The 15,927-nt window shown below is 41.9% G+C and overlaps 1 protein-coding gene across 1 annotated transcript in view; it reads right to left on the bottom strand.

Annotated features, from left to right (window-relative positions):
• SGCD (sarcoglycan delta) overlaps positions 1–15,927 on the bottom strand; it is a 132,385-nt gene that overhangs the window by 40,091 nt on the left and 76,367 nt on the right. Inside the window, exons 3-4 of the mRNA XM_054389087.1 lie at positions 9,707–9,794; positions 7,300–7,419 (exon numbers count right to left, since the gene is read on the bottom strand). Coding sequence (XP_054245062.1) covers positions 7,300–7,419; positions 9,707–9,794 — 208 coding nt within the window. The remainder of the gene's footprint in view (positions 1–7,299; positions 7,420–9,706; positions 9,795–15,927) is intronic.

Raw genomic sequence — 15,927 nt, 5'->3', positions numbered from 1 at the left:
CTTTATCGCTCCTGACTTTTACATTGATACGGCAATAAGGCAATTCCTGAGAGCGAAAAAAAAGAAGAATTTTTCTTGTGGCTTTAATCACTGCTTTTGAATTTTGCTAAGCCTATAGGTTTTTTTTTCCAGCACCACAGCTCTACAATGAGTGCAAAGGAATTTGATGAACCTCTGGAGCCATATCTGAAAGCTACAGACAGTGGAGGCTGTTTCCAGTCTTGCTAGTGCCAGTGCTTTATAAAACCTGGTATCTTCATTTGTCAGCATTTTTCCCTACTTTCCTCATTTTATTCTCTCTTCCTTTTCCACAGGCCCAATGACTACATGACAGCTTGGCAAGTGCTCCAGGACTGCATTAGCATTACTGCTTAATTACCTATAGGGAGTGTGGTAGTGAATCCTCATAGCTGCTTCCTAAAAAAAGTTCATACATCTTCAGCAAAAGGTCAAATGCCTGTCCAAGCCTTGTGAGCAGCATGGTTGTGGCATGTTCTTTTCTCTTGCTGAGAAGGGAGCTCTGGAGTAACTTCTACTCCAGGTGCCTTTAAAGCAGCCTGAGCAAGCAGGAGCTCATTTGCAACTGCATGAACTTCCCTGGGAAAGGCCTCTGACCCCAGGCTGGTGGTACAGTGTTATCTTCCAGAAGCACAGCAAGGTGCCCCAGCAAGGTTCCACAGCCATGCTTCTACATCACTGAGCCATCCCCGAGTCAGAGGCAACTTCCTCTCCATTGCCTTTGTAAAGGAAAAGGACCACAGAAGGAAAACATTTCAATTTGCTAAGCAGTGAGTCCTGCAGCACCAATATATCCTTCGAGAAAGCTACTTTACAGCCTTGCAGTCAGGACATGTTTTGCAGGAAAATGTACAAAATCCACAATGCAGGGATTCAAGTTCAGCATTTATCCTCAGGTGTGAAGTTGTGGCAGACCCAATGGTGAGGCCAGAAAGCTCCATTTCACCTGGATCAAGCCTGATTTCAACACTTGGCTACAAGGGTTGTTCCCTCTGCCACAAACAAGTCAGCAAAATGCCATTTTGAAATCATAATGGCTGTTGTAAAGGGCAACCGTGCATGTCCTGATCCATAAATAATCACATCTGAACAAGGATGCATGCAGCAAAAAATGGGTGGGAAGTCCTGGGAGTTGTTATATTTCTAGCTGACACCACCTTCTGAAATGACTGGTACCAGTCAAATAGTCTTATCCATTAAAATAATGGATTATTTTAATTAAATGTAACTACTCTTGCACTCATTAAAGTTACTCTGCTGAAAATATAGCAAAAAACACAAGCTGGAAAGGACATGCCAAGAATTACTCAAATTGTTAGAGAGGCCTGCAACTAGTCTGGCATTGCAGCCACAGCTCTGCAGGATTCCTCCCAGATCAAACTAATACAAGCTCCTTGAAAACACGTAGAGATGTGAAGAGACAGTTGGGCCAGCTTGCACAGACATTAGCTCACCAATGAAACCCAGCACTCTGTGTTCTGCAAGTGCAGAGCAGGTTACTCCCTTTGCCCCCAGCAACAGAAAATCCTAACCAAACCCTCCCATTTAAAAGAGCTTTCTACAAGACAGTCAAGCAGTGATACCCCACTGAGTATGAGCCTGGCATATATTGCTTTTAATGGTGGTGGTCCTCCACTGAAGTCCTTAATATACAGCTCACTAATAAAATGCTGGAAATGTGCCTTGGAATTAGTTACTCCAACCTGAATTAATAAATTTGCAACAACATTTCAACAGCTGACTCCTCTTTTCAGGTGCAATCCCAGGCACCTGGAGAGAAACTAGGGGGGGGGGGGGGGAAAAGAGCTCCCAAACTAATGTTCCTGAAAGTCTAACCTGTGGTCAGTATTTGCATGCTCCACACAGTTCATGGCCCAGAGGGAATATGCTACAGTGGATAAAAAGCTACAAGATAGAAACAGAGCTTCTGGCTAATTATTTGAAGGGAGGGCATGCAAGGGGTTGGTGAGATCAAAGGTATGTTTTAACCAGCTGGGGTGCCAGGGAGGTGTGTGATGTGGGAAATAAAAGGCATTCTACCCCACTCTAAACACAGCTGGTTTTAGTTAGGGTTTGTCACAGAGAAAGGCTTGAGACATTTTTTTACCTCTATCTATAGAAAGAAAGGTTATGCCACAGCAGTGTGAACATCTAGGAGAGAGGCACATTTTCCAGGCATCCAGAGTGGGAACAATCTCTGTAATTCTATTAGAGAAAAAGGATCTTGTGGTTTTATGATTAATCCTATCCTCATTGCAAAGCAAAATGGTAATCTTAAGAGCAGTTTAAAAGTGTGGTTGAGTTGTAACAAGACAGCAGCCAGCCCATGCAATCCAACCTCCCACACAGACCTTCCCCCCACCACTCAAAACCAGGGACTTTTGCTGTTAAGCTACAGGAACGTGTCTTTTTTGCACTGTTCTCTCAGCTCCCTGCAATGTATATGGATTCCCATCAATATTTAGTCTTTAAAAAAAAAAAAAAAAAAAATTGGTTAAATCCATTATAAATATTAAACACCAGAATCTATTGGCAAGTTTCCCTGAAAACAAACTTCAAAAAAATAATCTCAAAAAAAAAAAAAAGAACAAGAAAAAGATGTCAAGGCCCTTGGGAGAACTGACACTGGGATGTCATCAGATGTTGTCTTCTAAGGCTGAATTAAGCATCTGACCAGAGTTTAATTCCTGTAAAAAGTTATGCTAATTTCAATTGCTATAGATTTAATTAAAAATGCTTCTCTACAGAGATAATAACGCAACTCTGTTAATTAGTATCAAGTGGCATCTAGAGGGCATATTTAAAAACTAATCTGGAGAATAAATAGAGCTAATTAAGAGTCAGAAGAATGCTTTATGATTGTCTTTTGTTTATAAATGCTCAAGCGTTGGCTCTGCGATTAACCGAAATTGGTAATTAATATATATCAAAGTTAGTTTCCAAAGCTCTTTTAACTGGAGACTATTCCTTGTGCACCATTTCTCAGACAGCCTGAACATGTTTCATTTCTGGGAGCAAGGGTGGGAAGGGGAACTGCTGCATGACGTACCACATACAAATTCAATTCAAAACCACCTCTTTCATCTGCTGGAAGGAGCCCTGTGTGTTTATGAGCCACCATGGGCCAGGCAGTGAGGCATTAGGTTGTCACAGTCTCACAATATATCAAAGGTTGGAAGGGACCTCAAGAGATCATCAGGTCCAACCCCCCTGCCAGAGCAGGATCACTTAGGGTAGTCTGCACAGGAATGCATCCAGCTGGGTTTGGAAAGTCTCCAGAGAAGGAGATTCCACGATCCCCCTGGGCAGCCTGTTCCAGTGCTCTGTCACCCTCACTGCAAAGAAGTTTCTCCTCATGTTGAGGTGAAATCTTCTATGTTCAAGTTTGAACCCATTGTTCCTTGTCTTATCACTGTGAACCACCCAAAAGAGCCTGGCCCCCTCCACTTGACACCCACCCCTCAGATATTGATAGACATTGATCAGATCCCCTCTCAGTCTTCCCCTGTGTCTGTCTTCTGTGTGCCAAAGTGCACTGCTCACCCTGGCTGTGGCCAGCACAGGAAAGATTTGCACTTCACCCTCAACACACCCCCAGGAGCAGCACCATGGTTCTGTTGAGCAGGAGGGGAAGTGGCAGATTTTGTCTTCCAAATCTAAGCCTTGCCGAACCAGAGTTGTGGTTCTGAGGAATGAGGATGGCTCCAAGGTTTTCTGTAGAATTTCTTTAAGGACCATGAGGTGCTCAAACACTACAGGAGTGAAGCTTGTAAAAGAAAGGGATGTTAACAGCAAGGATGTGCTGCCATCTGATCCCACAGAGTGGAGGAGATGACTGGACACCTGCAGGCACTGGCAGATGAGCTTAGAAGAAAAAGAAAAAAAATGGACATAAGGCTCAGTTCCAACATGACTTTTTACAGGCAAACATGAGCTCCCGAGTCATCTGGACCAACACAGCTGCTAGGCTCCTGGCTGGCTCTGAGTGAGGCAGAAGGAACTCATGCTTGTTTCTGGAAAAGCTCACATAAATGTCATCAGAGCTGACCATGGCCAAAGGACTCAGAGGGCTGGCCCTGTCCTCAGACAGAAATTGCCATTATCTTCCAATCTCTCCTATGACAAGTTTGACTGATTCACTAAATCAAATAAAATCATCAAAGTATTCTAAATTACATCATGCACAAAAAGCACATGGGACCAGCTCTGCATTTCTGTGTCCTTAATGGTTACAAATCAGAAATATCTCCCACAAACCAGAATTCAAATAAACCTCACTTTCATTTGGTAATCTGCACTACCCATGCTGTTCCATTGTTTTGAACCATAGAATCAGTCAGGGCTGGAAGGGACCACAAGGATCATCTAGTTCCAACCCCCCCTGCCATGGGCAGGGACACCTCACACTACATCAGGCTGGCCAGAGCCTCATCCAGCCTGGCCTTAAACACCTCCAGGGATGGGGCCTCAACCACCTCCCTGGACAACCCATTCCAGGCTCTCACCACTCTCTTGGGGAAGAACTTCTTCCTCATGTCCAGCCTGAACCTCCCCACTTCCAGCTTTATTCCATTCCCCCTAGTCCTATCACTACCTGATATCCTAAAAAGTCCCTCCCCAACCATTAAACCACCATTATAAGCAGCACATCTCTGACTTGTATTTGGGTTTTATTCATAATTCTGTGCATTCCTCCCTTTTTCAATGCTTTGCTAATGTTGAAAAATACTTTAGCTACCCAGAGCAGAGTCCATTTCAAAAAAAGGAAAGCACCTATTTTCTGATGACAAGGCTCCGGTGTTACTTTGGAAAACAAACTTTCAGAATCAACTTTGAAGAGCATACAAAGAGGGAAAAAAATTTATCATTACCAGGATTAAAAGCTAGCCTCAAGCCCAATAACTGCTGCTCTAACCTCTGTGGGATGACTTTGACGCCAAATTGCAGACAGACACTTCCTTCTACAACAAGAATGTGTTCAGCAATAACAAGTTGAGGCTATTTACATAGTGGAGATAGGTGTCAGCAGACACATACTGACAGCACCTGAGATCCCAAGCACCAGAGAAATGATCAAAGGAATTTGTCTGTGTACTACAAGTTGGACTAGCCTCAAGTGCAGACAAAAATCACTGGAAGAAACGTGAACATATGGTATGACACTTCCCAGCGTGGCAAACAGCCACAGCAAACACTTGTGGAGATAAAATTAGATTGGGGAAGAGAAGCTGGAGGAAAAACAAAGCCAAACATGAACTCTGAATGCATTGCAGCTCAAGGTCATTGAAATGTTTGCCATGTAACATCACCACTGGTAACATTCTACCTTTTGCTTTCTGATAGGTATGCATAAGCCTAGTAAACCCCAAGAAACACTCAGCTGCAGATGAAAATGAAAGCACACTACAGTGGTTAGCAGTAGTTTTGATGCTGTTCATTCTGGAGACTAAAACAAGGCAGAAACTCAAAATAACTATAAACAAATAATTGCTGCTTTCTCCAAACTACAAAGTAAATATAAAGCAATATTTTTATAAGCTTGTAATCTGAAAAGGAGTACTGGAAACTTGTAAGGTAAAGTTTCTGCATTTTTTCTTTTTTTTTTTTTAAATTATTTTTAAGAATCAATGATATAAATCTCTCTCATTTTAAGGTCTCCAAGAAAACACTTTAAAATAGCTGCTTCCTGACTTGACTTACCCTGCACAAAGACTGTACATTTAATTAGCTCTGAAGGGTGTAGTGTGAAGGGAGATTTGTGGTAGAACATGGATCAAGACAAATGTTCCCCAGCTTTGTAACACTGAAAAAGAGGTGTTGAATGGTCCTTTTCAAAGTTTTAAGCTAAAAAAAGGTACTGTTGATGTGAAGTTCAGCATTCATCCTTTTTATAGCTGGTGACGGAACTAGTCCAGTATGTAGCAACAGTGACCTGCAAAGAGCTACCCATGGCCTGTCTACAAATAGGATCTAGAGCAGCATGACATCAGGCCTAAAAAAAAAGATGTTAAGGGTTGGATACAAAGTTCCATTCATGAGGATTAGACTGAGTTACTAATTTTAAGCTCCTTTAGGCTATACACAATGTATCAATAATATGTTGAGCAATATGTAGAAATAATAATAATTAAAAATACTCTGTGTCATTCTAAGCTCCTTCATTGATCTCTGTTTTTAGATGCTTACTAGAGAAGTAAGGAACAATTTAGAGCCAACAGAAGCATCCAAATCAAACCTTTTAAAAGCAGGTATCAGTGCACCTACAGACACCAGTGGCACTGTTATGTGAGTAACTGCTAGCAACGCTGAGCTACCCTATCTGGTCCTACAGGAAAATATTCATAAGCAAATCAGACTGACCAAAGAGCAGGGATTGAACTAGGAAGCAAAAGAATTCAAGTTCCTAGTAGAGAATTTCATGTAACTCTCAAATACATTTTAAAATTTTGCTATTATCTTAACTGTTTATTTTCTCTAATTATGAAACATAAATCCAAACAAACAATAAGCAACTCCCACTTCCCAAGCTTCAAGATTTCCCCAGTTTCTGTTAGGAACCACTGATGCAAAGCCACACAGGCAGGACAGCTGGGGAGGCAGATCCTGCACAGGCAGAAGGAGAGCTCAGGTTGCCCTGTCTGTCTTGAAAGGCAGAAGGGGAAGTAATGGCATTGGGCTCTTCTCTGGTGCACAGGACACTTCACTCTACCCACACCATAGCTGAAGGTAGCTCAGAGAGGACATGTCCATATATATGGCTAAGAGAAGATTGTTAACATAAAGGCCATCAAACTCTTCAGATAATTTATTTGGGGTGCTAATTCATGCTGAAATTTCACTGCAGATCTCCTCCTTTGTGTTTGCTATAGAATAAAGGAGGAGCTGGTGAAAGTAGAGTGATAAAAAACATGAAGCCTATGCACAGTGACTGAATCCTCAAGAGTGATCCCTCAGGGTCCTTCATTTCAGACCCAAAAGATAAAGTTGTTCAGTTTCCAAAGCTGGTTTGGAAGTTACTTTACTGAGTCAGACAGAGAAACCACTTCCAGTTTTTTTTGTTTTTTTTTTTTCTGGAGGGGAAATAATATATTGTGCAAATTAAGAAGCCCCCTCAGACAGAAACTCCTGGCCATCATCTGCTTGGGAAAGATTCAAAGCAATAGACAGTGAAAGGCTTTATCTCCAAAACAAGCTTTCTGCAAGCATGAAGGAAAATCAAACTACAATCTACTACAATTTGAAGAGGTGCATATTAAAACAGTGACTTAAGGACTATTTTACCTAAAACTCTCAATCTCTCTGCTCCAACCACCACTTCGTTGTCATCTGCAGAAAACAGCAATTTTCCAGAGAGGGTTTTCACCTCAAATTTTTGGCTGTGTGCTTCCACTGCTTGGGGACCTAGAGGGGAGAAGAGATTTAGCACAACCTTTTAGTGAAAAAATACAACATACATTTAACAAATCCATCTGCTGAGATTACCCTAACAGCTCTGCAGATACAAACTGCACCTGACACATCAAACAAGGAAGTCTGTGCTTTTCAGAGGGTGACCTCTCATTAGAAAAAGGCACTGTTTTCTACCCAAATAACAACTCCTCAACTATTTCTACTTCTGTTTATCATTAATGCTTGTATATGGCATAAAATATATACTGTGATAACATCACCATTGAGCCTGGCATAGCTGGGAAATTCTGACAAAAAGACACTCCCATGTGAAATAGCAATGAATATACCCAGCCATGCTTTGAGAGTATTGATGCAGCTGTAAGAGGCATCAAGAGTTCCTGAGTCCATTTTACTTGGACTGATGCTGTGGTGTGAAGATTCCTGGTTTTGCTGCCTATTAAATGTACCTGGATTAAAATGGTATCAGTGTCATGCACAATTCAATAAAAAAAAATCAAACAACCAAACCCCAAACACCAATTCAGAAGCAAATGTTTTCTTTTAAACCATTTCAGCTATGTGCAGGTCAAGACAACAGCAAGCTCTCCCACACTTCAGAGAGTTTTTAGCTAAGTCAAACTTTCCTTCATGCTCTTAGCTCAGTTCTGTTACTTCTCCTGCAGGCTGCTGGGCACCGAAGTGCTGGAAAGCCTCTGGCAATGTGATTTGTTGTGGAGCCTGATAAACATCAGCTGCCTGCATAGCAATCCTGTGCAGGTCTGTGGCTCAAAGGCTACAAAGAACAGACCTCTTGGTTACCAATCTAGGCTAAACTTTGGACAAATCACCATCCAACAGCTCTGTGCAGCTCAGTCCCAGCCACAGCCTCCCTGGAATATGTTACTGCACACAGCAGCTGATCTGACTTAGCATTAATTCTGGTCATCTTCGTGACTAGCCTCATTTCTATAGAGACATGAGAAATAAGACCTGAAGACCAATGTTTTCTAATGTAGGCAGTTTCTAACTCCATCTATACCCACCTTTGCCTGCACAGGTCATCTGTACCAGCATACAAAGGGCACACAAAGAATGAGGTGCATGATTCACACTCCAGAAAAGTGAGGCTATGCTGAGATCCCTGGAAACACTTAAAAGTCTTGCAGCTGTTGTGAGAAAACCCAGGACTTTCAAGCTGTAAGTCTGATTTGTATGTTGCTAATTAACTGCCTCCCTACTCCTCAGTGCAGCACATACTATGCAGGACCATGGCTCCACTCCACTCTGAAATCAAAGCTGCTGCCGAACGCAGAACTCAGTAACCTGAACATCACTGCAGGAGATGTCATTGGCTGTGTCCTCCCACACTCTTGTGACATCAAGGTGCCTAAGTGAACCAAATACCTCCTTGAAAATATATGGAGAACCAACAAACTAAAACGTGCTCATTCTGAATGTGAGAATCTGGGAGCTTGGGGGTTGAATTTATTTCCTTCCTCCTGGCAATTTTCATGCATGCTGCTTAAATCATTGCTTACTGAAGCTGCATATTTAATTATTTAATACTGTGACTAGAGGGCAAGATGTTATATAAGCAAACCGAACAACCTACTCTCACATAGAGACAACAAGTTTATGGATTATTGGCTCTGCCACACAGCAATACTTCTCCCAGTCCCTAGATAAATCTCAATAAATAAATAGATATCCTACGTATATTATATATTACCATATATAAAGCATTAGGCTCTTTCAACCCAAATTATACATGCATTCTTTCAAAGGCTTGCTGTGCACCTGGGATTTATGAAACACCAATTTCCCCATCAAATACACTCACATTTAGGAGCCCAAGAGTGTTCTTCAGCAGCAGAAAGGCACAGAGAGCTCTAAATTGCAAAGCGTCCTAACCCTGCCACAGTTAATCTGCAGAGTTCCCAAGACCTCAGGAATGTTAGAAGTGTCTCAGGAAAAGCCTGTGCCTGTTACAACAGAAATGTCAACCTGCATATGTTCTTCTTGACCCTGAAGTCATACAACTAACCTTTCTGTCTCTGGATTGGCTTTCAAATGAAAACGACGGTCTGCTTCATTATCAGAAAGCACAGAAATGTCTCTCCAGCATGGCTTTCATGTCTCCAGCTTTGTTTCTACAAAGTGGAGCAAAGTTTTCATTTGTACTTCACAAGAGACCTGGGCTCCTCTCCTGTGTGCTGTCTAAAGCCAGCACAGCATTCCACAACACACCTGCTTTCACCCTCCTTAATTCTTCCACACAGCCTTTCCCCCTCCTTACCTGTTACAAGGCGAGTAAGGACTTTAGTCTTCTCATTAAGAATGTTCACTGTCACATTTCTGGCAGACTGGAAATACAGTGGATTGCCCTGGAACAAGACCACAAGAGCAAACACATGAGACAGGGACAGTTGCCTGAGACCAGTCTGCCCGAGGCACCTGGAGCTTTGCCTAAGACTGCTGGGCTTTTGCCAGTGCCCCAAGGTTGGGTGGGTAGTTGAAGAGCAAGCTACTCTGCCTCAGTTTTTATTGTCCAGGACAAAACCATAGCCCACACTTCTGTTTGGCCCAGACAATTTCCCAGAGACAAGTCTTGGTTTAAGGGACAATTAGCTTTACTGCCAGTATGAGCCAATCAACTTGTTATTTTAAGATGTGCATTTGATATAGGACCTGACCTAAGCTTCCCAAAGTCCACAGTGTTTTGGGTGGGGGGCTGACAGCAGCAGTCCATCTCAGAGTCAAATCTGCAATATTGTACAGCTTCAGATGGCTCCAATGGGTGACTGTGTCTGCCTGCCACATGGCCACATGAGTGAGCCAGGACCAAGCACTGTGAACAAGAAAATTGTATTAAGTTGTAGGAAGTGCCTTTGATCTCACAAAATCACAGAATTGTCAGGGTTGGAAGGGACCTCAAAATCACCCAGTTCCAAACCCCCTGCCATGGGCAGGGACACCTCACACTAGATCAGGTTGCTCAGAGCCACATCCATCTTGGCCTTAAAATCCTCCAGAGATGGGGACTCCACCACCTCCCTGGGTAACCTGTTTCAGTGTCTCACCACCCTCATGGTGAAGAATGTTTTCCTAACATCCAATCTGAATCTCCCCACTTCTAGTTTTGCTCCATTCCCCCCAGTCCTATCACTACCTGACATCCAAAAAGCAGTTAGGAACCATCCAGCATGTATCACCTTCAACATTCCAGACTGGGATGCTGCTCAGGACCAGACCCATCCCATTACATCTAGAGACATGTAAGTTTTCCCCATGCCCCACTTGCCCACACAGCTTTCTACCAATTTTTACATTTTTATGCTTTAAATATACCTCTGAGAGAAGAGCTAGAGCAGCTGTCAGCACACAGGAGCCAGCAGCTACCTGGCAGCATCCATCTCAGGTATTTCTCCTGCAGAGTGAAGCCCAAGAAAACCCACAGAGAAAACCATCTGGCTCCTTCTGTGTGCAAATGCATCCAAGACAACTGGGAACTTGTGTTTTCTACAGGCAGCCCCAGTCCTCATGGCTGGATTCTCAGGGCCTATTAGCCACCTATGGCATTAGCACAGGGTGACCTCAACTTAAATCAGCCAAACGTCTTACTCACAAGGTGGAAATTCACTGCCAGTATCTCTTCATAACACCTAAAGAAGGCAGCTGATTAAACTCAACTGAGTAAACCACAGGATTGGTAGTGGGATAGAGCAGCAAGAAAGCCAGCAAGGAGTTGAAAATGTTATGTCCTTATGCTTCCTCTACCAAAGTCTTTTTCCAGCGTTTCAAAATCTTTCCATCAGGAATCATTAAGGATGGGGACAGAGGAATGTGTAGGTCAGCCATGCTCTCTTTGTCTCCTGAATTCCTGAGGAACACAATTAATATTTGCACAGGTGCCATTTTTCTGGATCTTGGAAGAAGGACTAGGGTGGCTGCATGGAAAACACCACAAGAATGCACTTGCTGGAGTCCTGTGATGGACTAGAAACACTTCTAGAGATGAGTAAATTACTCCCAGTAGCATGTGCAGAAAACAAACCTCAGAAAACTAAACCAAAGCCATCCCCATACGTGCCCAAATATTCTCAGTAACTGCAGATGCTGCCTTAACTATTTGTGCTGCATGTACCTGTGGGATCAGTCCTTCAGCAAAAAGGGGGAAATGGGATTTATTTGATCAGTTATAACACTGTTACAGAATCATAGAAAGGTGTGGGTTGAAAGGACCTCCAAAGGTCATCCAGTCCAACCTCCCATGCAGTGAGCAGGGACATATATTACATTTAGACTCTTTACAACTAAATAAAAATAATCATAATAAAAAAAGAATTCCACTTAATGATTACCAGACTTTGGACAAGTTTCAGAAGCTCTTGGTGTCCCTGTCTCCACATACACTAAATGAGGACAAATCATCCCCACATACCTCTGTTATGTGTTTGACAGCTTAAGTAACATAGTCAATGAAAGTGAAATATGATTAGTAAGATAGAAATGAGTAGCAGTGGCATTGATTTTGCCCTTTTAAATAAATTTTTTACTGTGATCATCTAGAACCTAGAAATTAATGTTGATTTAACTGCTGTATGTTTAACTGCACAGGAGAAAAGAAAAGAAAAAAAAAAAGATTACTTCACTTAGAATCATAGAATGGTCCAGGCTGGAGGGGACCTCCAAAGGTCATCTAGTCTGACCTGAACAACCAGTTGTTCTGATATGAATTCTCCATGGTTCTGGGCAGGGTCCTAATGTGAACAGCCCCAGGGTTAGCAGCTTACTATTACATTTTCATCTCACAATTACAAATGAAGGATATTTTTGAAGGCAGACAGCCACAATCTGCATAATCTACAATCACAGGTGAGATTATAACTCCTGCAAACGTGCCATATAAAGCACAGAAAGGTCACATTTTTGACTCCCACTGTTTGACTTTGTTTATGGAGTTATACAGATAGCTAGAATGTTTTGAAAAGGCCAGGAAACCTTCTAGCCCTAATTCAAGTGGAAAATCATTTAGTCCCCATGCTTCTGAGACTCTGTTACTGATCTGCCTAACAGGAGACTGCAGTACAGAAGGACTACAAGATAAGCCAAGTGGTTAACACAAGAGTCACAGAAAAAGTTGCTCTGAAGAAGTCTTACATGACAACCTAAGAGCTGGTATCCACCTGCAAGACTTAAAATACATAATCAGACCTTGAAACGCTTACCCCAGCATAGTAATCTCATTGACTGATTCAGAGCTCAGATTCAGGCAGCCTTCAAAAAAACCTAAATTTTCCTAATGGAAGAGTTATATTTTTATTGGTCTGCAGGGAAGGAACGTTTCAAGCACTTAATGCAATGCCTGCTCTCATTTCCATAATTCTTCTTCCATTAAGAAATGAAAAAGAGCAGAAAAAATTACTCCCTTTCGCTGAAAATTCTGCAGATTTTCTGTCCATCATCTTCTGTTTACAAAGGTAATAACACTGACATCTTTCACACACTGAACATTTGAAAAATGTTTCTTCTGTGGCAAGCTTGGTGGTGACATCAGCTTCCTTCAATCACACAGGAAAAAAAATAATTAAAGCATCACAAGTTTTTTGAAGCAGTTAGCAATTACAACTGAAAAGACAAAACCTTTCACTTCTCTTACACTTTCATGTTATCATGAAACAAAATCAAGCATTCTGGTGCAGGAGAGCAAGTGGAAATCTTGATCTGTATGGCATTGTCACAACAGAAATAATTATGTAGTGAAGAAATAGTCTCATAAACTGTCATAACACCCAACAGACCTAGAATTAGCATATCAGCATGCAATAAATAAGCATGTCTGACTAATTATAACACTGTAAGTATGAGACATGCCACACTTTGGAAGTATAATATGCAACAATCCAGTTCCAAATCTTCCAGGTACATAATGCTAAAGAAATAAATATATTTTATTCTTGGCATTGATGCAAAGAAAGTGGAAGTGAAAGGAAAAGTGGATAAAACATTCTTTTGGATTCAAAATAATGTTCTTTTTTTTTTTTTTTTGTCTGCCTCTGAAAGGTTCAAGCCAATTCTTCAGAAAAGCACATGTGAGATAAAGTACATCTGATATCAGCAATCTCACAACAGCCCAACATGTTTCCATGCCTGTATGCTATTGGAGGTACTGAGGAATCTTTTCCTCTGTCATTTGTTCTTCTTCCTCTCATCATAAACATGACAACAAGGTTTCCTTGCACCTCTCTTTGCAGGAGCAGATGTCAGTCCCAGTCCACATGCTGCCACTGATTGCTCTTTATGCCCAGACTCAGCTGTTAGGACTTTAACCTCCTTAAAACAACCTTCTATGAACTGTGGACTGCTAGCAGAGTTCCAGTTCATGCCCATCTTATCCATCCCCATTGCACTGCACTCAGCTACAGCCTTTGATAAAACTTCCTATGAACTTTGCATATTAAATCAGTGGTCACTTGCTTTCTGACAGAGTTTGTATGTTACTTTTTCTTTCAAGTGATTTCCTTTGATCGTCTGACTGGAGAAACTAAACTAAGGTAGAGACATCTACAGGAGCAGGATGCATTTTTCTCCTGTATGTTTGCCTGTGTGCTTCTGATTTATTTAAATCATTTTCCTTGCAAGAAGCCAATGGATGATCCTCCCCTATTCTGGGCTGCAAGTCCATTTCTGGGGGGCAGGTGACACTGGGATCTTTAAAGGACTGAGTCAGTTATCTACTTCCAGTCTACCATGAGTCTACTATTCATCTGTGCAGGAAATCCTGCATAGCAAATACCTCATTCCACCTCTTACTACAGCCCCTCATTAGCAGACCCAATGGCTTAACAGTAATGCAAATGTTTGTAGACAGAAAAAAGAAGCTGCCACTGCTACTCAATATATTAAAACACCGGGCACATGCTGCAGAATAAAGAATGGGAAAAGAGCAAAAATATGTCAAAACAGAATAGCCTCTTTCCTCACCAAGCAGTGACGTACCCAGCAAAACACAGAAGACTTTGCAAAAGGCATGGGTTGATTGTTTGCCAGGTCAAACACATGGCAAAACAAACCCTGACAGCTCACTACCTGTCTTTCCTTGTCTCACTTGGGAAGAGATTCAAAAAACTTCTGTCTCAGAGAGTACAAAAGAAAAAGCACTTCAACTGACAACCTTAATTTGCAGCTGAAGCAATTGCAACCAGTGCTGTCTTTAAGGCAATTCAATTCTTTAGCAGATGCCCTTAGAGTGGTTTAGGGAATTATTAAAAATATTTGGAAATCCTTTTAAATTTTAACTGGTAATTTAAAAATAATGCATCACAGTCAGTGTGTTTCTAATTTGAGTGGTCCAAAGGAGTAGTTTAGATTTGATACTGTGGATTCAAAGGCTTCACAAGTCAAGTGAAAGTGAAACTTGTGGAAATAAAGGACATGGTGAGTTTCCTGCAGGCTTGACAAAGTAGTGGGAAAAATTAAAATATTAAAACATAATTCAGGTTGGCAAGGAGCAGTCTATGGAGAAGCCACTCACAGCACCATTACCCTGCTCAACTCTACCTCTCACTGCCATTGCTGAAAGCAAACACTGCTCCATACACAGCTGGACTGTCAGAGGGCAAAAGTTTGTTACCTGCAAACCAAACAACCAGCCCAATAGGACAACAAAAGCTCCCCTTCACCTGGCCTACAGCCACTTGCCTGCACCCTTGCATGTTGTTTTCAGGAGCTGCTGATAGAGGGGAAGTATTCAGCTGGGTTACAATAAATATATTCCTTTCCTAATGTGCAATCAGTCTGACTATACTTGCAGTAAATGTTATAATAGTAATGACAGCAATGATACTTAGTCTCCTGCCTTGCATTTTCTTTTGGTAGGAAAATCACACAGCTGCAGTTTAGTCTGTTTTGGAGTGGCAAGCATTTATTGCCCAAGAAAGCAAAGCAACAATTTCTGGGCACCTGGAATGTCCTTCATCAAAATCAGTTAATGAAAATCTACAAGAAGATCACCTCTGCAGTGCTTCCTCATGTAACCAGAACCACCTGCACACACTGCCTGGGACACAGCACTGCATGCAAGTTTATTTTTGCAGTTGTCAGGCATGTCTGAGACTTACCAGGAAAGCTGACTTTTTAACCCTTATTCTGTCGTTTTTGAAGGTCAGTTGACACAGATGTGCTTAAATTAATATCTCTGACCCAGTTTTGCATGTTCCCATATGACTTGCACCAGTAACAGCCTGCAGAGGCTACTCCTTTGGGGAGTATTTGATGCTGGAAAAGCTCAGAGCTTCCCCCATAAAAGAGAGAGTTGAAAGGAAATGATAAGAATAGAAAAACTTCAGAACTGGTAACAGATGCTGCACTGATCAGTTGGCACCACTGTGAATCACAGCAAAAGTCAACATTGGCACCACTGTGAATCCCAACAAACCTCACCAGAACATTGTACAGACATTGTGCACCTCTTGAAAAGCAGACAGAACACTGGGCAGTACCGATCCTTGGCTGTGA

The sequence above is a fragment of the Indicator indicator genome, chromosome 18, assembly GCF_027791375.1.
Source record: "Indicator indicator isolate 239-I01 chromosome 18, UM_Iind_1.1, whole genome shotgun sequence".
NCBI classification, from domain to species: domain Eukaryota; kingdom Metazoa; phylum Chordata; class Aves; order Piciformes; family Indicatoridae; genus Indicator; species Indicator indicator.
Note: the sequence above shows the minus strand (reverse complement) of the source record. Positions and strands in the feature narration are given on the sequence as shown.